Here is a 22,189-nt window from a genome sequence, read left to right as displayed (position 1 = left end):
TGTGAAGGGGGCGGCCGATGGAGCTGGCTGAGGCGCCCGGCTAGCGAAGGGGTCGGGCAGCGAGTGATGGAAGAGCTGCTGGCTGCCTCCGGCCTGTTACGCCAGGTCCTGCCGTAGAGGTCTGGGGGCTGCAGGGCTGCTGGAGGGAGCAGCCCCCCCTCACCGTGCATGGTGCCGCGCTCCTGCGCGGAGGCTGCCCTGGCTGGACGTACCCGGGCCCTGGGCCGTGCAAGGGACCGCGGTTACACCCTGCTCCAGGCGCTGCGCCAACTCAGGCAGAGGGAAGCTGCGAACTCCCGCGTGCGCCCCCCCACTGCCCAGTGAGCACTAGGGGAGGGGCAGCTGCTTGGGCGCCTAGCTCCGGGGGATCATGATCAAGCCTCCAGAAGGGGGGGTGTCTTCTGCCACCTGAAATTTGGGCCTAACTTGGAGGCCTTGCCCCTTCCCGCCGCGTTTCCCAGGGGTAGCTCGGCCTTTCTGGGCACCTAGCTCTCCGGCACGGAGCCCCGGGCCCCTCACTCAGGGACGAGCCCTCCCCTCGGCAGCAGAGCCCCGAAAAGGCACCTAAGGCCCCCGTGAGAATCTCGTCCTTAGGCGCCAACTCCCACTTCCTGTCAGGCGTAGGCGTCTCAGCGCACCCCTGTGCAGCCGGGCGCCGCCCCTGCGTGCCGGCCTGTGTGAGCCGCACGCCTGCCATGAACCGCACTCAAACCTGCTGCAAAGATCCTGCCGCCCCGGGGGGGGGGTTCAGCACCGGGCCCCAGCGCCTGCACAGCTAGGTTCAGTGCAGCCCAAGCGTGTGCAGCTGGGCTCTGAGTGGCTCTGCCGTGGGCTGGGCAGCCGCGCCCCGCGTGGCCAAGTCACGTTCGAAACCGAGTCCAAGTCCCCTTTGGAAGCGTCCCCAGGGGCTCCGCAGTATCGCGAGCGCCGCCGAGGTCACGCTACCGGCTCCCGGGGACTCGCCTGCAAGTCTCTGCACGGGCCATGGAGACGACAGAGGCAAACGGGTTTGGAAAACCCCGGGCAAACTCGTTTTATTATTCGTTTTATTAGCAGGATTTGTACATTGAAAAATAATTGAAATCTTCCTACTGAACAAACCAAACCATGTGTCTGAGAGTGATTTAGCACCCAGTTGTGGTGATCATTAGTTTAAAAGTAGCCTACACACTACACAGCACGCTGGTCATCTTCCCCTGCTGAGCAAGACAAGAGAGCAAATTATACACCCAAGAATTACGCTTAGTCCAAGAATACCCTTAGCGGCTGCACAAATTCCCCCTCCCCCCCAAGGAAAGCAGCCGTGGTTCCTGTTTCTTGCCGCTTGGAGACGGGACCGTTTACAGCGAGGGCCAGGACTACTGTTCTGTCACAAGACAGTTAGCGGATCCGGCTGTTCCGCAGACGCCCTGAGGTGAGTACATCGCAGAGGAGTGTGTCTTGTTCTGGGGCTGTTGCCGTCCGGGTCAAGACGAGAAAATCGGGTTAAAATATTCAAATTCAGGTGCCCGAGTACGGTCTGGGTGTCTGACACTGGGCAGCAAAGCCGGAAAACATGGCAGGTGGCTTTCAGAGGAGCAGGCGTCTGCGTACTTAGAACCGGCTTCCTCTGGGGTCCGTGGCCATTGGCCTATTGGCTTCCCGGTGCCGGAGCAGCGCGTAGTCCTTTGTGACCCTCAGTCCCCGCTAACCAGCATCTCTGAGCACCACTCACCGGGAGCCGCCAGATAACCCTGCGCCCCCCAGTCCACAGCCACCTCCTGTACCCCAAACCCTGCACCCCTGGTCCTAGACCAGAATGGTGCCCCCCCAGCCAAAGACTGTACCCCGCCTGCACCCCAGCCCCTCCCCAAACCAAGCCCCCTCTTCCAGGCCCACATCCCCTCCTACACGCCAACCCCTGCCTCACCCCACAGCCCTCTCCTGTATCCAAATCCCTTGGCTCCATGCCCAGCCTTGCACCCCTGCTGTACCCCACACCCCAAATCCCCAGCCCACTCCAGAGCCCCCACCCCCCGCTGGAGCCCTCAGCCCCTCCCATACCCAGACACCCCCATTTAGAGCCCTCATCCTCACCCCTTGCCCCCCCGTCACACACTGCCCGAGTGCGGAATGACTTGTGTTACGTGCTACGCCACTGCCAGAGCGGGGCACAGAACACACGTCCGTGCACCCGGCCAGACAGCAGCAGAGGGACCCTGTCGCGGCTGATGCAGGCGAAAGAATTCTGCTCAGCGCGGTGCCCAGCGCCCGTCAGCTGCTGCTTCTCTCTCGCGCCCAGCGCCACAAACATGAGGCAAACAAGAGCCGCCTGACGCCCCCCTTGCCTGACGCCTGCGGCAGAATGTGGCCCCATCTGGCAGGCAGATCCCCGCAGTGGGGCTGAGCCAGCGCAGTCTGCATGGAGCTGAATGCAGGAGCCCGGCCATTGCAGCGCCTCTGCACGTGGCTTGTGTGAAACTAACTACGCCCCAGGAAGGAGGCAAAGAGATGGATGGGCCCGTGGAGAGGAGACAGACGCCTCAGGAATGCCTCAAGTCACTCAGCCGGGAGGCTTTGCTTTGAGCGTTTCAGAGCGTTTGAGGCCAGAATAGACCAAAATCACCTGCTCTGAGCCCCCTGAATTTCACAGGCCAATTAACTTGCACCCGATGCCCTGACATTAAGCCCAAAGACTTTAGTTAGACTCAGGGTACGTCTACACTGCACGCTTATTTCGAACTAAGTTGTTCCAGAACATTTAGTCTGCAATAGCTTATGTCGAAATAGCACATCTACACTGCAGGGAAGCCTCAAAATGAGTCCGAGGCAGGTTTTCCTGATGTGGACGTGCTATCTCGAGTTAGAGCCCCAGGAGGCACTGGGGAAGGCTAACTTAGAAAGGCCCTGGTGGGGGCTATTTCGAAATAGCAGCAGTGGAGCGTCTCCACACGCCTTATTTCGAAATACCTAGTTCGGAATAGGGGCTATTCCTCGTAGAATGAGGTTTACAGATTTCGGACTAAGCCGTCGGTTATTTCGAAATGGCCGTGGAGACGCTCGCACTGTTATTTCGAAGGAATGGCGCCGTGTAGACGCACCCCACAGTGCTCAGGCCTGTTGGGAAACCAAAGTTCCACCCAAGCTCGAGGCCTCCTTCCCTGGCAGGGGCTGAGAAAGGCCCTTGGTTCATGCCAGCAGCTGGCCCAGGCCCGGGGAGCGGGGACAAAGCCGATCAGCAAAGCGGATCCCCACCACAGACCTGAGTCTGACTTTCAAGACACCGAAAAGAAACCGGTTTGCTGAAAAATAGGCGTCTCCAGGCTGATTTTGTCATCTTCGTCATGGCACCACGTACCAAGCAGTGTAGGGGAGTCTGCACACCAGTGCATACCAGTGTACAACGAGTCATTGGGCAACGGCGCATGCTGCTGAGCTAGTAACGGGGGAGGATGCTCGAACTGGATTCCTTCGGGGCCGCGCTGGAGGGTTTATGACGATTTCCATCGCAGCAGAGAGAACGCTTTGTGGATCACGTACGTCAAGGTGGCTGCAAACGCGAATACCTACAATGGACACACGGCTGGAGTTAGCCGCTAAGGGGCTGTGTGCGTAGACGGGACGTGCATGTTGTGGTTTGTGTTTGCCCGGCCAGCAGGATTCATACTAACCGGCACAGGGCTTGGAGCCCAAACGCCAGGGCTCCGTGCCAGGGTTGCTAAAGTCACCTAAGTGATTTAGACGCCTAAGAGCCACTAAAAGTCACTTGGGCTCTGAAGCGCAAAAGTCACTTTTGAAAATGGGTCAAGTTCTTGCGTCACTTAGGTGCTTTTGCAAATGTTACCCAGAGCCTCACGATATTGTTTGTGAGTGTCTCACAGTAGGTGGTAGCTCAGGCTCTGGTGGAGTCTCTCCAACTTTTACCCTTTCCCAAAATGGCTGCCATCTGCCATTTCTTTCAATGGGACTGAAGCCCCCGTTGGCCCTCAGTTAAGATGGCTGCCACTTTCCCTCCATTCTGTGGTTAAAGGACAAGTTGCCTCAAGTACAGATCTTCACTGGCTTTTCCTGTGCTCAGCGGGGTCCGGGCCGAAGCCCCGGCTGGGCTACGGGAAGAGGGTCACTAGAGCGTAGCCCTCAGCAGCGCTGTATTCGAAAGCTGTTGAAACCAGTGGGCGTGTGAGGCAAGGAAGGGCTCCTGAGTGGCCCCAACCCCCGCCAGAGATGGGGATGGATTAAGCAGCTAACACGGCCCATTATCACAGCGCGGCAGAGAAGGGCTAGTCCCCTCCCGCCTCGTGGAGGTGCTGGGTCTGAGGCTGCCCCCAGGCCCTGCAGCTTTCACCCCTGGCACGTTTTGTCCCTTCCCGCCCTGGCACGTCTGATGGGGTGAAAGCTACTGGATACTCACCACTGCTGAGATATCTTCCTGGTAAATTTTAAATGAGAACGTGTCTTTGGCCTGGATGGTGGCAAAGGCTTGTAAAACCGCAGCACTCAGGTAAAACAGAGCAGCCATTGAATGGTAGAAGGCATCCTAGGAATAATAGCAAGACCAGTTAGCAATTGCTTCCAGGAACGCCGCTCAAGCCGGCGAGAACAGAAGGAACTCTGGAAAGAGCAGATCAACCGTGTGGGTCAGTCAGAAGCCAGACGGTGCTGCAACAGGCGGGGCAATGCCAGCCCATTGGGAAACACCGATTCGTGGTGAATTGACCCCAAACAAAATATTTTGTTTCTATTTTCCTGACAGAAAATTGGAAAACTTCTACAAATGTAACATCACCCTGTAGAAAAGTGTGTTTTCAGCAACTGTGTGTTCTGTCAATGTTATTTTGACAGAAAATTCCCAACCAGCTGCAGCTCTGATCTTCCAAGTCCCCTGCCAACAGCTGGCCCCTCAGACCAGCCTGTGCCTGCATGCGGAGCCCCAGCCCATCGCTGGCTGCCGGAGATGCAGGGCTTTGGGGAGGCAGGGGGGAGGGAGGGCTGCCCAGGAGGGGCTGTGGTGACTCAGCATCGCTCAGCAGCAAGGGGGAACAATTGCTTGTCTGAACGGGTGCAACGTGCACAGCAGCTGGGCTGCCTGAGCCAGCGGCAATGGAGGCAGCTTATTCTGGGTTCCGAGGCCAGAGAGCAGCGTCCGATAGTCCTGCCGGGGCACAGCGAGAGGCCCATCCCCCTAGCACACGCGCCTAACGTCACCTGGCACCGGTGAACACCCCACTGATTCAAGCACATGCCAAAGTGTTGTGTGGCTCAGGGCCCCGGGCTCGGCCCATGCTCCGCGAGCCCCACAGACACAGGCCAGCTTACCACTGCGAGCCAAGACGATTTCCCACCGTGCGCACCGCAGAAATAGAGGCACATGAGGAGCGTTGACAGAGTGAAGCAGAACACGGAGACAAACATCACCCAGCCTTGGATCATTGCAGAAGCTACGCGGGTCGAGGCCACCAGAATCCAGACAAGGCCGCCAAAGACCTACAAGGAACAAGGAACAGGGAGAGAGAACAGATCAATTCCTGGGTCACGTTCTGGTCTCAGAGGACTCGAGGCGTCTGCTGCCTCACCCCGAAAGCTGTACAGAAAGATTGTTTCTTGAGGCAAGAAGGAAACTAGGGATTTGGATTTACCACACCCTGTCTTAATAAACCCAAGAGCTTCAGGAGGTAGCTGAGTTCGTCTGTTACAGAAAAAACCAACCAATGGTCTGGGAGCATTTTCTAGACTAACAGAACATGGAGATGGGATCATGAGCTTTCATGGGCACAGATAACCAGAGTTATGAGCTGGGGATATGAACACTCGAGAGGGGAAGAGGAGAGGGGAGAGAAAGAAAAAGGGAGGGGGTGGGAGACAGAGCATCAGGAAGTATCAGTTTCTTGCCATTTCAACCAGAAAGGACACTGTCTCAACGACTTCATTACCTGCATCCTGCTTCAGAAGCCTTTTAAATCTGCACTTGAAAGGGAATCCTCTGAACTGTCATTCATGCTAAAATTCGACACTCTGCGCGGGGGGCTGAACAAAGACTCTAGCTATCTTTCCCATTACAAAGATAGCTTCCCCAATTATCACCTCTAATACCATTAGCTCACAGACATTTACCTCCCCCCCCCCCGCATCCCCCTTCTGTTCTGAAATGTGATTTGTCCTTTTCATGTGTGTTCATTTTTTTAATTGTATCCTTTGGTATATATGGTTGTGACTATTTTCTTCCACTATTTGATCTGAGGAAGTGGGTCTGGCCCACGAAAGCTCATCACCTAATAAACCATCTTGTTAGTCTTTAAAGTGCTACATTGTCCTACATTTTGTTTTATCTGGAGAATGGGCACTTAAACCTAAGCAGATAAACATCAAAATCAATAGCTAGATTCCTAAGACAGGAAGGATACCACTCAGGGAGCTGTTAGCACTTTCCACACCTCGATTTCCCTTCTTCTCCGGCCATTCACAAGGCATCAGTTCAAAGAAACCGAGGTGACAAGAAATCACCAAACTCCACAATTTACTTTCATGGAGAGAGGAAGGGGGGCCCCATCGCGTGTGTAAATACTAAATAGTACCAAAACAAAGCACTTGATCATGAAGAGCCAAAGTGTTTCCCCGGGGGTCCAGCCCACATGCCAATCTAACATTAGCGAAATGGTCACATCCTGCTCCTCCAGTCGGTCGACGGTTTCTTACTTTTCTGGGTTTTTTAATGACATTTGTTGTTGAAAATTAGATTTGCCGTTAGCAACACAAATTCCAATACAAAATCGAGTCTGCATCTTGGGTGCTGGCCAGCAACTGAGCTCAACTTTGCATTTGCTGCCTTTCAAAACGAAGCGGCTTTTAACCCTGCCTGTGAGCTTGGCGCTGGGTTTCTGGCTGTCGGTGCAGCTGCCATTGGGGTGCACATGGTGCACTTGCAACAGCAGCCACAGCTTTCCACTGGCGTCTGGCTCTCTGCTGAATGAGTGTGGCAGTTAGGGCTTCTCTACACAAGTTAGTGAATAAGAAACCCTTCAGTCGGTGTGCCTACAGGCTGTCTGCACTGCACCTGGACACCCGGAGCCGGCCCTTATCCGTGTGCCTACAGGCTGTCTACACTGCACTTGAACACCCAGAGCCGGCCCGTACCCGTGTGCCTACAGGCTGTCTGCACTGCACCTGGACACCCGGAGCCGGCCCGTACCCGTGTGCCTACAGGCTGTCTCCATTGCACCTGGACACACGGAGCCTGCCCGTACCCGTGTGCCTACAGGCTGTCTACACTGCACTTGGACACCCGGAGCCAGCCCGTACCCGTGTGCCTACAGGCTGTCTACACTGCACTTGAACACCCAGAGCCGGCCCGTACCCGTGTGCCTACAGGCTGTCTGCACTGCACCTGGACACCCGGAGCCGGCCCGTACCCGTGTGCCTACAGGCTGTCTCCATTGCACCTGGACACACGGAGCCTGCCCGTACCCGTGTGCCTACAGGCTGTCTACACTGCACTTGGACACCCGGAGCCGGCCCGTACCCGTGTGCCTACAGGCTGTCTGCACTGCATCTGGGCACCCAGAGCCAGCCCGTACCCGTGTGCCTACAGGCTGTCTACACTGCACTTGAACACCCGGAGCCGGCCCGTACCCGTGTGCCTACAGGCTGTCTACACTGCACTTGAACACCCGGAGCCGGCCCGTACCCGTGTGCCTACAGGCTGTCTACACTGCACCTGGACACCCGGAGCCGGCCCGTATCCGTGTGCCTACAGGCTGTCTACACTGCACCTGGACACCCGGAGCCGGCCCGTATCCGTGTGCCTACAGGCTGTCTACACTGCACCTGGACACCCGGAGCCGGCCCGTACCCGTGTGCCTACAGGCTGTCTACACTGCACTTGAACACCCAGAGCCGGCCTGTATCCGTGTGCCTACAGGCTGTCTACACTGCACCTGGACACCCGGAGCCGGCCCGTATCCGTGTGCCTACAGGCTGTCTACACTGCACTTGAACACCCGGAGCCGGCCCATATCCGTGTGCCTACAGGCTGTCTACACTGCACTTGAACACCCGGAGCCGGCCCATATCCGTGTGCCTACAGGCTGTCTACACTGCACCTGGACACCCGGAGCCTGCCCGTATCCATGTGCCTACAGGCTGTCTACACTGCACTTGAACACCCAGAGCTGGCCCGTACCAGTGTGCCTACAGGCTGTCTACACTGCACCTGGACACCCGGAGCCGGCCCGTATCCGTGTGCCTACAGGCTGTCTACACTGCACCTGGACACCCGGAGCCGGCCCGTATCCGTGTGCCTACAGGCTGTCTACACTGCACCTGGACACCCGGAGCCGGCCCGTACCCGTGTGCCTACAGGCTGTCTACACTGCACTTGGACACCCGGAGCCGGCCCGTATCCGTGTGCCTACAGGCTGTCTACACTGCACCTGGACACCCGGAGCCGGCCCGTATCCGTGTGCCTACAGGCTGTCTACACTGCACCTGGACACCCGGAGCCGGCCCGTATCCGTGTGCCTACAGGCTGTCTACACTGCACTTGGACACCCGGAGCCGGCCCGTATCCGTGTGCCTACAGGCTGTCTACACTGCACTTGGACACCCGGAGCCGGCCCGTACCCGTGTGCCTACAGGCTGTCTACACTGCACTTGGACACCCGGAGCCAGCCCGTACCCGTGTGCCTACAGGCTGTCTACACTGCACTTGGACACCCGGAGCCGGCCCGTACCCGCTGCCTTGGGCTTGAGCCCAGGGACTCTGTAATTGCAATGGAGCTGTCTGAATCCTGAGTTCTGTGACCCCAGGGTGCAGGCAAATCCCTGGCTCCTGCCTGAGCCTGTTGGTCAGACTGCCGGTGGGGGAGCGCTCCCCTCATTGGGCCAGTGTCCGGTGGGGTGAGCGCTCGTCCGGACCAGCAGGGCTACAGCGGCACGTCACTGCAACCCAACTGCCCGTAGCCTGAGCCCAAGTCATGGGCATGGGCATGTGCCAGCCGCGGGTGTCTAACTGCAGTGCACACGCATCCAGCATGGCCCACGCACAGCTCTGGAGCGCCTGCCACACACGTTGCCTCCCCATCGCCGCCATTCGCAGCTGGCTGCGCTGAATCCCACGAGCCCCTGGGCGAGGCCATGCTCTGGGCCTGGAGCAAAGGGCGGCGCAGCCTGGCGGGCGCCCCTCCAACTGTCTGTCAAGTCTGGGGCAGAACGGGCCCGGGGCCCTGCTCTTCCCCCAAAGCCGCTGGGACGATTGTCAACCCTCCCGGCAGCTGTTCTGGCAGCGCCCAGCCCATTCACAGCCGCTGGCCATGGGCCCGGGGCTCGCCGGGTAATTCGGCTCCTCCCAGGCAGGCACAATTCTGGGCCACAAATCAAGCCGCACTCACCTCCCGCCTGCTGCTAAGCGCCTGGCTCGCCTCCCCCCCCCACACCCGCTCTGAGCCTGACTGAACTAGGCCAACGCGGGGTCTGGCCGGTGCGGCAGAGGGCGGTGCCGGGAGAGCCGGCTGCGGGAAGGGCGGTGGCCGCGGGGTCTGGCCGGTGCGGCAGAGGGTGGTGCCGGGAGAGCCGGCTGTGGGAAGGGCGGTGGCCGCGGGGTCTGGGCGGTGCGGCAGCGGGCGGTGCCGGGAGAGCCGGCTGCGGGAAGGGCGGTGGCCGCGGGGTCTGGCCGGTGCGGCAGAGGGCGGTGCCGGGAGAGCCGGCTGCGGGAAGGGCGGTGGCCGCGGGGTCTGGGCGGTGCGGCAGAGGGCGGTGCCGGGAGAGCCGTCTGCGGGAAGGGCGGTGGCCGCGGGGTCTGGGCGGTGCGGCAGCGGGCGGTGCCGGGAGAGCCGGCTGCGGGAAGGGCGGTGGCCGCGGGGTCTGGGCGGTGCGGCAGAGGGCGGTGCCGGGAGAGCCGTCTGCGGGAAGGGCGGTGGCCGCGGGGTCTGGGCGGTGCGGCAGAGGGCGGTGCCGGGAGAGCCGGCTGCGGGAAGGGCGGTGGCCGCGGGGTCTGGCCGGTGCGGCAGAGGGCGGTGCCGGGAGAGCCGGCTGCGGGAAGGGCGGTGGCCGCGGGGTCTGGCCGGTGCGGCAGAGGGCGGTGCTGGGGCGGGCCGGGGTCGACGCTGGCAGAGACTGAGCCCGAGCCCAGCGTGATGCCCTGCAGCCGGGAGGGCGTTGCTGATGTTTTCTGCCCACACAGGGCAGCCTGCTGCTGCATGCAGCTTCACCACGCTGGCCGCACCGCCCATCGGGCACACGCATCAGAACTGAGCCAGGCACCTAGGAGGGGAAGCAGCCGAGCGTCCCAGCAGGGCTCCCCTCGGGGCCGCACAGGAGCCCAGGCTGTGGCTAGTTAAACAGAACGGCCAGCGCCAGGCTCGGGGCCGGGAGATGAAATTGACAGTCGGGACTCAGCAAACCCTGAGGAATCTGGCCCTTGAGTTTGCACAGGCTGATGAAGACGCTTTCAAACCAGGCAGGCATGTAACTCGGGCTCCCTCTCGGCGCGCTCGGGTGGTTCCCTGGCAGCCTGGGGGCGTTTCTGTAGCTGCACCACAGGAAACCTGTTTCTTTATGGCCCCAGCAAAAGAACAACGCCAGCGACTCCGGGGTCACGCAGGAAGCGGCCGCTCAGGGCAGCCAGCACCAAGGTGAAATAAAACTGCTCAGCTAGCTCCAGAAAGCGCCAGGAAGCTCCGCTTGGCAGGGCACTGAGGCGGCCAGGACGGACCCTCTTGTGGGGCTGCTCAAGGGGGTTTCTTGCGCAAGGAGCAGTGTAGGCAGCTCCTTCTTGGGCCAACGTCTGTGCCGCAAAAATGGCAGCTCATTAGGTATGCAAATGAGGCACAGCGATATTCATCCCCGCACCTCATTTGCATATGTTATTGCCCAACAATGCGCAGTGTAGACGTATCCTCACTGTTGGAGGAGGAGGGGAAGTGGGAGGAAGCGTGCTCTGTGTCGCAAGAAGGGCTGAGTGGACGCTCCCAATTTTGAAATAAGCTCCGCAATTGACGTGGCTCGTTGCTTATTTCGAGTAAAGTCCTTTGGGAGATTTACCGTAGACATGGGAGCCTGCCGAATCGTGGTCAATGGTTATAAAGCTTTAACGGTTATTATGTCGACATCTCCCGGCGTTAAATAATTACCTGGCGCCCATTCCCGTTGTCTGGCCCCCACCGCTTCCTACAATCGTGAAGATTTAAATTATTAAAAGAGGGAACAAATGCCTCAGCAGTAAATAGCTGTGGGAATGATACAAAATCCAAAGCCTCAAACCGTCATTAAATCCCCAGTCACCACGATCCATGCCCGTTCCCCCTGCAAGACCCGATGGCATGAGCATGTTATCAGGCCTCGGGCCCTTTTGCCACAATAAGAGTTGCATAAATGCACCGAATGTCAATGTTTTCCCTGATAAATGTGGCTGCTTTATCAGCCCGGGGAGGCAGTTTCAGCTTCACACTGGGCTGGGTAACGCTTTATCGGTTAATCAGCTGTTGTTGCCGGTATGTGACTCCCCCTAAGCACACAGCGGGGAGCGATAAAACGGCCACAGGCGTTTTCCAGACAATTGGTATCTACAATTATCGGGCCGTTGGCCTGAGAATGCCTTGCAGCCAAGCAGGCCTAGGAGCAGGACGCGCTGGCCACCCACAAGCCAGCCCTGCCTCGTCGAGCACAACGAAGCTCTGGGGGCCCTGCAAACCGGGAGTGTGGCTAACCCTCCCCTTCCTGCTGCTCCCCGCGTGCTGCATGTTTGTGCGCCGGGGCCGCCCGTGTGCTGCTGAGTCCCAGCGACAGGGAAGCGAGCGCGGGGCAGGGCCGAGGCGTAACCGCCGGGAGCGAGTTCGGGCTGGTTCCAGGACAGGATTAGGCTGCTCAGTGCACAGCGGGGCAATCGCGAGCGGTGATCACAGGAGACCGGCCGCCCCGGGGGAACCTGCGAGGCCGCCCGCCCCGAGTGCTGCCCTTGAGCAGGGCGGAGGCCGGGGTGCGTCAAAAGGAGCCGCGCCCGGGTCGGCCTCCCAGCAGGGGCGGCTCGTGGAGGCGGAAGGCAGGGGAGGGCTTGGGTCCCAGCTGCGAGGGAATCCGTTCCCCAGGCAGGGACCCGCCGCAGCCGGGCGTTAACTCCCCGGCTCAGGAGCGCAGGGCTGGAGCTGCCCAGCGACTCTTCCAAGCTCCGTTCAGTAGCGATGCCCCTGGGGCAGGGACAGCCCTGGGCAAGCAGCGGCCGTCCCCACCCTGCCTGGGAGGAGCCGCCTTTCCCTCTGGCTCGGGGAATGGCTGGGGGAAGGGAGGCCCGGGGCCTGGCACTATTATGGGGCCTGGATTCCGGCCCAGGGCAGGGCCTGACCAGCGAGGGGCACCGGGGCCGGGGGGTTCCACCCTCCCTAGAGCCCCCTCAGCGGGCGGGGCAATGAGCCACACCCTGGCTTCACGGACGCCCGGGAGACTCGGTCGGGCGCCCGTGGGGACAAGGGCCCGTGCAGAGCGGACACGAGGGGGAGGGCTCTGACCCACCCTCCCAGAGCGCTGGGGGGCTATGGGGACAGCATGGGGCAGGAGCCCCCGCTCCCAGACTAGAGCAGCCGGCTCCCAGCAGGGCCCTGGCCTCGGGGCGGATGCTCTGGGGCATTTCTGCTGGCGCCAGGAGGGGGCGTGAGGCGAGGAGCTGGGAGACCAGCACAGCTGGGAAAAGACGCCAGAGAAACCTGGGGCTTGTGGGCAGGCGCAGGCGCCGGGGTGAAGGGAGCGTGGGCCAGACGGCCGAGCTGGGGCCCAGGCGTACGGGGGGCTCGGCGCTTGGCCCGCCTCTTGGATCCCTGCCTGCCCTCTTCCAGGGGTGGGCTGGCCTGGCGGGATACCGGCAATTTCCTGCTGGGCCGTCGTGTCCACCCGCCGGTGCCCAACCCGCCGCCTGCGCCGCGTGCCGGACCTGACACGGGGTGGGGCTTGAGGGGCGCGCAGGGGTGACGTCATGGGGAGGGCCGTTCTCAGCCATTTCCCGGGCCTGTTTTGATTGCCAGTGCGCTCCTGCCTGCTTCTGCTCCTGCTCAGTGTAATCTCAGAGATCCCACCGGGAGCCCATGTTCCCCCCAGCCCGGGCCCAACAGTGTTTACCCCCCTCTGCTCCAGTTCCTGCTGAGGATTTGTTACAGGCTGGTTCATTCTCCACCCTCATCCCAAGCGCCCCAGCTGCGCGCTCCTCACCGCACGGCCGGCCGTGAACAGGCTCCACTAGCGCTGGGGGGCGCGAGAGCCAAGAGGCGCCCTGCAAACGCTCCCTGGAACATTCCCCTTCGCGGTAGCGTTTCCGAACGTGACACACCCGACCGGGTCCAGCTCGAACACTTGCTCACGCTCACCGAGCGGATCCCTTTCCAGCCGAAGCTTTCACCACACGGCACACAGAATCCTAGAGCCCAGGGCGGGCAGAGCCCTTAGGAGTCAGCCAGTCCAGCCCCCGCCCAAAGCAGGACCAACCCGACTCAGTCAGCCCAGCCAGGGACCTGTCAAGCCAAATCAAACACCTCTAGGGACAGAGATTCCACCCCCTCCCCAGGAACCCAGCCCAGCGCTTCCCCACCCTCCTAGGGAAATAACTTTTCCTAATAGCCAACCTAGACCTCCCCCACTGCAACTTGAGCCCATTGCTCCTTGTTCTGCCACCACTGAGAACAGCCTCTCGCCAGCCTCTTTGGAACTTCCCTTCAGGGAGTTGCAGGCTGCTCTCAAATCCCCCCTCACTCTTCTCGTCTGCAGACTAAACAGACCCAAATCCCTCTGCCTCTCCTCATAGGTCATGTGCTCCAGCCCCGAATCATTGTGGTCGCCTCTGCTGGACCCTCTCCAATGCATCCACATCCTTTCTATGGTGGGGGGCCCAGAACTGGACACAATACTCCAGATGCGGCCTCACCAGAGCCGAATAAAGGGGAATGATGACATCTCTGGATCTACTGGCAATGCCCCTCCTAATGCCCCCTAATATGCCATTAGCCTTCTTGGCTACAAGTGCCCCCTGTTGACTCCTCTCCAGCTTCTCATCCACTGTAACCCCCAGGGCCTTTTCTGCAGAACTGCTGCTTAGCCAGTCGGTCCCCAGCCTGTACCAATACTTGGGATTCTTCTGTCCCAAGGGCAGGACTCTGCACTTGTCCTTATTGAACCTCATCAGATTCCTTTTGCCCAATCCTCTAATCTGTCCAGGTCCCTCTGGCCAGAGCCTTTCAGCACAGACGTGACCCCTGTTCTCGCCTTGCGATGGTTTGGGGATCAGCCCGTCAGACGCTGCACACACGGCCCTTCCCCGCCATTTTCCTCTTCCTCTCCCCAGGCCCAGGCCCCAGGGTGGGGAAGCAAACCTGAGTGTCCCTGACCTACAGCAGCTACGGCTCGGGCCCCGTGTCCTGCTGAGCAGCACCCCCCAGACACCGGCTGCCTGGCCACGCCCTGGCTCGGGGCGGGCCCCTCTTGCCCTCGGGCCCCCCCCCCCCGTTCTCACACGTGCTGGAGCGAGGACTGGAGCCAGTCAGAGCTGTTTGCACGGAGCCACGTGGCAGCTGGCCGGGTACCAAATGGAGTCCCAGTCTGCGAGGCCACGGGCTGCCTGGTCTCCCCCATGGCGGCTGCCCGAGGGAAGGCTGCACGGCCTGAAAGGGGCCTGCACGCTGCAGCGAAGGACACCTGGACTGTCCACCCCCCTCAGAGATTTTTGGCGGGTTCCTGTCACGGCAGAGGGAGAACCCAGCCCCTGTGCGTCCTCTGCAGCCGCCTGCCCCCCCCCAACCCATTCGCTGTCTCGCGGCTCCCCCGGGGCGCTGGGCGGGACTTGCCTCTGCCTGTGGGGCAGCTGCCGAGGGGCGGGGACGCGGTTCCCGGGGGTTGGATGCCGAGGAGCGGGGACCCGGTTCCCGGGGGTCGGCTGCCGAGGGGCGGGGACGCGGTTCCCGGGGGTCAGATGCCGAGGGGCGGGGACCCGGTTCCTGGGGCGGCTGCCGAGGAGCGGGGACCCGGTTCCTGGGGCGGCTGCCGAGGAGCGGGGACCCGGTTCCCGGGGGGTGGATGCCGAGGGGCGGGGACCCGGTTCCCGGGGGTCGGCTGCCGAGGGGCGGGGACGCGGTTCCCGGGGGTCAGATGCCGAGGGGCGGGGACCCGGTTCCTGGGGCGGCTGCCGAGGAGCGGGGACCCGGTTCCCGGGGGTCAGATGCCGAGGGGCGGGGACCCGGTTCCCGGGGGTCGGATGCCGAGGGGCGGGGACGCGGTTCCCCGGGGGTCGGATGCCGAGGGGCGGGGACCCGGTTCCTGGGGCGGCTGCCGAGGGGCGGGGACCTGGTTCCCGGGGGTCGGATGCCGAGGAGTGGGGACCCGGTTCCCAGGGGTCGGATGCTGAGGGGCAGGGACGCGGTTCCCGGGGGTCGGATGCCGAGGGGCGGGGACGCGGTTCCCGGGGGTCGGATGCCGAGGGGCGGGGACCCGGTTCCTGGGGGTCGGCTGCCAAGGGGCGGGGACGTGGTTCCCGGGGGTCGGATGCCGAGGGGCGGGGACGCGGTTCCCGGGGGTCGGATGCCGAGGAGCGGGGACCCGGTTCCTGGGGGTCGGCTGCCAAGGGGCGGGGACGTGGTTCCCGGGGGTCGGATGCCGAGGGGCGGGGACGCGGTTCCCGGGGGTCGGCTGCCGAGGAGCGGGGACCCGGTTCCTGGGGCGGCTGCCGAGGAGCGGGGACCCGGTTCCCGGGGGGTGGATGCCGAGGGGCGGGGACCCGGTTCCCGGGGGTCGGCTGCCGAGGGGCGGGGACGCGGTTCCCGGGGGTCAGATGCCGAGGGGCGGGGACCCGGTTCCCGGGGCGGCTGCCGAGGGGCGGGACGCGGTTCCCGGGGGTCGGATGCCGAGGGGCGGGGACCCGGTTCCCGGGGCGGCTGCCGAGGGGCGGGACGCGGTTCCCGGGGGGCGGATGCCGAGGAGCGGGGACCCGGTTCCCAGGGGTCGGATGCCGAGGGGCGGGGACGCGGTTCTCGGGGCGGCTGCCGAGGGGCGGGGACCTGGTTCCCGGGGGTCGGATGCCGAGGAGTGGGGACGCGGTTCCCGGGGCGGCTGCCGAGGGGCGGGGACGCGGTTCCCGGGGGTCAGATGCCGAGGAGCGGGGACCCGGTTCCTGGGGCGGCTGCCGAGGGGCGGGGACGCGGTTCTCGGGGCGGCTGCCGAGGGGCGGGGACGCGGTTCCCGGGGCGGCTGCTGAGGGGTGGGAGGTTGTGCTAAGCCACTGGGGACGCAAAGGGGTCTATTTGGGCCTTGCAGAAGCTGCTGGATGGGGGGGCTGTAGAAAGGGCCCCCCAACCCTGCCACAGGTCTGAGCAACACGAGGGCTGCTTGCTCTTGTGCTATTGGACCCAGGCCTGCGAGGTGCTGAGCCCTCCCACTCCTGAGGGGTGAAGGAGCTGGAAGGACTCGCCGGAGGCCCCAGCCTTTCCCAGGCCCTGAGACCCTGGAACCAGACATACTGGAGCCTTGTGACCGTCTGGGCCAGGGACGGGCAGTCGGCAACGTGGGCCAGGGCGCCGCGGCCTCCCCAACCCGCCCAAACGCCCGACCGCCCAGGCAGGGGCTGCTGCCAGCGGGGTCGGGGGCCGTGGTGGCTGCCCGGCTCAGCGCCCCAGCTCGCCCCACGGCCAGGAAGGATCGGGCTGGGGGGTGGGCAGGGTTTGGCTCCGGGTGGGGCCTTGGGCAGAGAGGGTGGGGGTGGGGCTGGCGCTTGCCTTCCCCAGCTGAGCGTTCTCCCGCCGCCCATGGAGCCAGGGGTGTGAAAAAACACCTCCCCGGCCCTGCAGTTCATGGCGCTGTGGGAACCAGGCTCCAGCACTGGGAGCCGCTCTCATCGGGGTGGTCTCCACGGAGCGCTGGGAGCTCTCTCTCCCGCCGTCCCTGCCATGCCTCTCACTTGACAGCGCCGCCCTGGCAGCATTGCTGCAGCTGCACGTCAAGCTGCCAGGGTGCGGCTGGACTGCGAGGGTCTAGCGGGAAAAGATGCGCACGTTGCCCTCTGCATTTTCGTGCCTTTTTCCGATACTTTTGTCGGAAGAGGCTTTTCTGAAATTTGGCCCGTCTAGACAGGGCAATATTTCAGGACCCCCCCCCTTTCGAAAGCCCCCTTCTTCCTCGTGGAACGGGGCGTACAGGGGCTTCCGAAAGAGCCAGTCTGCTCTACGGCTAAAAAACAGCGGAAGAGCAAACGCGCCCCTGGACGTGGCGGAGTTTTGTTGGGACCCCCAGTCTAGCCATGCCCAAAGTGCAGACCAAGCCTAACTCCTGGGCAGGATCAGCCCTGCATGACCTACTGATGCTGAGCTGTCGTTGGTCAGAAAGCACTATTTACAGGCTGACCAGTGGTGCACAGCCAGTTGTACTTGTCCAGTGACATTTCTCAGACAAGGGCTTTATCAGCCCCGGCTTCCTGCTGTTTGCAAACTGCACAGAGCAGGGGGCAGCGGCGAGTCGGGAGACAAAGGAGCCTCTGCCCTGTGAACAAAAGACAGGACTACGCAGCACTTTGAAGACTAACAAGATTACTATTAGGTGATGAGCTTTCGTGGGCCAGACCCACTTCCTCAGATCAATATGTGGAAGAGAATTGTCTTTTGTTTCAGCTGGACCAGACTAACACGGCTGCATTTATATCACTACTCTGCCCTGGGAGACCGTGAATAAATCCCTAAGCTGTTCAGGTGAAACGCTGGCCCTGGGCCAGCAGCCTTTCACCCTGTGAACTCTGGTTTGCCTGTCACACCAAGAGGGGGGTCAGAATTTTCTTTTTCTCCCTTGTGGAAAGTGTTAGCGTTTCTCTGTAAAACTGAAAAGTTTTGGTCCCAAAACAAGTCATTTTACAATTTTTATCTGAATTATTGATTTGGGGGGTTGTCTGTGTTTTAATACAAAACCCTAAATGTTTAAAGGAAAACAAATACTCCTCACAAGTTTTCATTTAGTCCAAGTTCCACTTTCCTGTTAAAAAACAGGTTAGATGGAAAATTTTCAGGCAGCCTCACTTACATCTTTAATTAATTGTTGTTAAATGCCTGGAGACTTCTTACCGTTTTCTCCCACTGTAATATTCCGGTTATATAATCAGCCTAATTCTTTCTCCTTGTGCCTGTTCATTCGGTACCATCTGTAACCCCACGGTCTCAAATGACTCTTCAGACATCAGAGATTGCTGGACAGCTGCCACCGTCCAAGAGGAGCAGGGTCGCCAGCCCACTCTCACACATTGAAGATGACTCTTCCATTGAAGAGCATGTCCGTCGATGGACCTGGGGTACGCTGTGTGAGCTGGAGTCATACCAGCCCTTTATTGGACAGGCTAAGCTTTTACAGCCGTCCACGTTCTGTACAGCCAAGCTCCACTCATTGAAACAGGCCCCTGCCGTTTGCAGCCGAGTTAGATTTGTGGCCAGCAGCTCAGCCTCTGCCTGGCCCCCTAGGAAAACTTGTCCTAGGGAGAGACGTCTCAGCAGGAAATCGCCCTCACAGCCAACAGGCTCAGTTTACCTGTTTTACCAACTTCTCTCTGCCACCCCAGCACTTGGCTTCCCCCTGAGACTACTCCGAGATCCACAAACCCAGGTCTCTGGCCACCACCCTAACGGTCATGCTGCTTCTACAATTCAAGGAAATAAAAAAGCCCAAACTTACGAATTCTGGGATAAAGAGGAAATCAGGAAACGTGGCCAGGACAGAGAAGCCACTAGGCAAGGACACTGCAGCGGCTGCGGATGACATCTTGGTCTTTCAGCTGACCCACCGCAGACACTCAGGTTCTTGCAGCTGGGAGCAGACGTGGCTTTCAGATGCAGCCTCCACCTCTGAGACAGGTGAATTCGTAACTGATCGACCTGCCTAGAGGGAAGGAGCTAACATAGGTGTGGCCAGCTCATTTGACAGACTTGCCCGTTGTGTTTGCAAGCCTGGGGAGGGGGCGGGAGAGGAATGTTAGATTTTAACTTTCCTGTAGCTTTGGATCTAGCCTTAGATCTCCTGGGCCAGGCAGGGTTAGTGGTGGAGACCTGCTGGCCCAGAGGGGGCTGGAATGAAATGTTCCAGGGATAACTCAAGGGACGGGGCCCAGGTACTCTGCTGGGGGAGAGCAGTGTCACCCACCCTATTGACATCAGTGGAACTGAGCTGATTTACACCCCCCGCGGGCCTGGCCCTGGCTTGTGACCTGAGCCCTGCCGCTGCTCCACAACTGCATCCACAGCTGCTCCGTGAGAATTGGGAGATTTCCAGGGGCCCCTTAGCACCCAGCACCTCCTGCAGCTGCCAGAGCCTCGGGCGCTCCCCCAGCCAGCCGCCGTGGCTTGGTAGCGCTGGGAACACGGCGGGGACAAGCCTGCCCTGGAAAGGAGGAACCCGCGTCCCCTGAGCGAGGGGGCCCGTGGCCAGAGCGCTGAGCGCGACCCGCCAATGCGACAGGTCGCCACGGGCAGCGGTGGCCCGGGCGCATTTAAATCAAGAGCTGGCAGGTAAGAGCAGCCTCCCAGCTCCCCTGGGGCAGGGCAGGGACTCCCGGGGGCGGGGGGGGGGGCTGTAGGTCAGCCCCGTGATCTGCTGCCGCCTGCTGCCCTTACGCGCTGGGACTCTCCGTTCCAGCGACCCGGGCACCCTCGACCCCGTTCTCCAGCGCGAGGGGCTGCCGGGGGTGCCGGGGGCTGCCGGGGGCAGAGGCGCAGGGGGCAGGGCGCTCAGGTGCCTGACGTGAGCGGCCAGGAAGGGTCATGGGCCCCGTAGCTGCCTCAGGACAGTGACTCAGCCAAGCTCTGAGGGGTGGGTGGGGCAGGACTCCTCCCCCCCCTCCCCCCTGGGAATGCAGCCCACATGCCTCTGTGAGGCAGGGTCCCTGCAGGCCCTTTGAATGGGCACCTTGAAGCAGGAGCAGGCAGGGGCCACTGAATGGAGCCCTTACCACGGGGGTGGGGAACCTTTACTGGGCCAGAGCCTGGCAGGGGGGGGGCAGGACACTCCCCACACACCAGAGCCTGGCGGGGGGGGGCAGGACACTCCCCACACACCAGAGCCTGGCGGGGGGGGGGGGGCAGGACACTCCCCACACACCAGAGCCTGGCGGGGGGGCCCAGGACACTCCCCACACACCAGAGCCTGGCGGGGGGGGGGCAGGACACTCCCCACACACCAGAGCCTGGCGGGGGGGGGGGCCAGGACACTCCCCACACACCAGAGCCTGGCGGGGGGGGCCCAGGACACTCCCCACACACCAGAGCCTGGCGGGGGGGGGGGGGCAGGACACTCCCCACACACCAGAGCCTGGCGGGGGGGGGGGCAGGACACTCCCCACACACCAGAGCCTGGTGGGGGGGGCCAGGACACTCCCCACACACCAGAGCCTGGCGGGGGGGGGCCAGGACACTCCCCACACACCAGAGCCTGGCGGGGGGGGCCCAGGACACTCCCCACACACCAGAGCCTGGCGGGGGGGGCCCAGGACACTCCCCACACACCAGAGCCTGGCGGGGGGGGGGGGCCAGGACACTCCCCACACACCAGAGCCTGGCGGGGGGGCCCAGGACACTCCCCACACACCAGAGCCTGGCGGGGGCGGGCAGGACACTCCCCACACACCAGAGCCTGGCGGGGGGGGGGGGGCAGGACACTCCCCACACACCAGAGCCTGGCGGGGGGGGGCAGGACACTCCCCACACACCAGAGCCTGGTGGGGGGGGCCAGGACACTCCCCACACACCAGAGCCTGGCGGGGGGGGGCCAGGACACTCCCCACACACCAGAGCCTGGCGGGGGGGGCCCAGGACACTCCCCACACACCAGAGCCTGGCGGGGGGGGCCCAGGACACTCCCCACACACCAGAGCCTGGCAGGGGGGGGCCCAGGACACTCCCCACACACCAGAGCCTGGCAGGGGGGGGCCCAGGACACTCCCCACACACCAGAGCCTGGCGGGGGGGGCCCAGGACACTCCCCACACACCAGAGCCTGGCGGGGGGGGCCCAGGACACTCCCCACACACCAGAGCCTGGCGGGGGGGGCCCAGGACACTCCCCACACACCAGAGCCTGGCGGGGGGGGGCAGGACACTCCCCACACACCAGAGCCTGGCGGGGGGGGGCAGGACACTCCCCACACACCAGAGCCTGGCGGGGGGGGGCTCAGGACACTCCCCACACACCAGAGCCTGGCGGGGGGGGGCCCAGGACACTCCCCACACACCAGAGCCTGGCGGGGGGGGGCCCAGGACACTCCCCACACACCAGAGCCTGGCGGGGGGGGGCCCAGGACACTCCCCACACACCAGAGCCTGGCGGGGGGGGGGCAGGACACTCCCCACACACCAGAGCCTGACGGGGGGGGCCCAGGACACTCCCCACACACCAGAGCCTGGCGGGGGGGGCCCAGGACACTCCCCACACACCAGAGCCTGGCGGGGGGGGGGGGGCCAGGACACTCCCCACACACCAGAGCCTGGCGGGGGGGGGCAGGACACTCCCCACACACCAGAGCCTGGCGGGGGGGGCCCAGGACACTCCCCACACACCAGAGCCTGACGGGGGGGGCCCAGGACACTCCCCACACACCAGAGCCTGGCGGGGGGGGCCCAGGACACTCCCCACACACCAGAGCCTGGCGGGGGGGGCCCAGGACACTCCCCACACACCAGAGCCTGGCGGGGGGGGGCAGGACACTCCCCACACACCAGAGCCTGGCGGGGGGGGCCCAGGACACTCCCCACACACCAGAGCCTGGCGGGGGGGGGCAGGACACTCCCCACACACCAGAGCCTGGCGGGGGGGGCCCAGGACACTCCCCACACACCAGAGCCTGGCGGGGGGGGGGGCAGGACACTCCCCACACACCAGAGCCTGGCGGGGGGGGCCCAGGACACTCCCCACACACCAGAGCCTGGCGGGGGGGGCCCAGGACACTCCCCACACACCAGAGCCTGGCGGGGGGGGGGCCCAGGACACTCCCCACATTCCCCAGCCCCACACTCCGACAGCAGCAGGCCTCTCCCGCGGTCACAGGGCTGCCCGAGGGGGGTGCTGGGAATCCCACCCACCAGCCCTTGGACGCTGCAGCAGGAGCTCGGCCGCGGCATCTCAGGCTGGTAGCAAAGCCCCGCTGCTCTCCCAGCACCACCCCTATTGCAAGGCCTGGGTCACTCACTCGGCAACGCCTGGAGCAAAGCAGGTGGCTGGGGGGACGTTCC

General features: G+C 62.7%; 1 protein-coding gene across 1 annotated transcript; it reads right to left on the bottom strand.

Moving 5' to 3' along the window:
- Window positions 1–1,008: 1,008 nt before the first annotated feature.
- MAL (mal, T cell differentiation protein (MAL blood group)) lies at window positions 1,009–18,861 on the bottom strand. Its single transcript, XM_006112623.5, has 4 exons — window positions 18,646–18,861; window positions 5,296–5,463; window positions 4,391–4,516; window positions 1,009–3,545 (listed from the first exon to the last, which is right to left on the bottom strand). Exons 1-4 carry the CDS (start codon window positions 18,730–18,732, stop codon window positions 3,471–3,473), a joined length of 456 nt encoding a protein of 151 aa, XP_006112685.3. The 5' UTR covers window positions 18,733–18,861; the 3' UTR covers window positions 1,009–3,470.
- Window positions 18,862–22,189: the final 3,328 nt, after the last annotated feature.

This window comes from Pelodiscus sinensis, chromosome 3 (genome assembly GCF_052426305.1).
Source record: "Pelodiscus sinensis isolate ZL-2025 chromosome 3, ASM5242630v1, whole genome shotgun sequence".
Taxonomy (NCBI): Eukaryota; Metazoa; Chordata; order Testudines; family Trionychidae; genus Pelodiscus; species Pelodiscus sinensis.
Note: the sequence above shows the minus strand (reverse complement) of the source record. Positions and strands in the feature narration are given on the sequence as shown.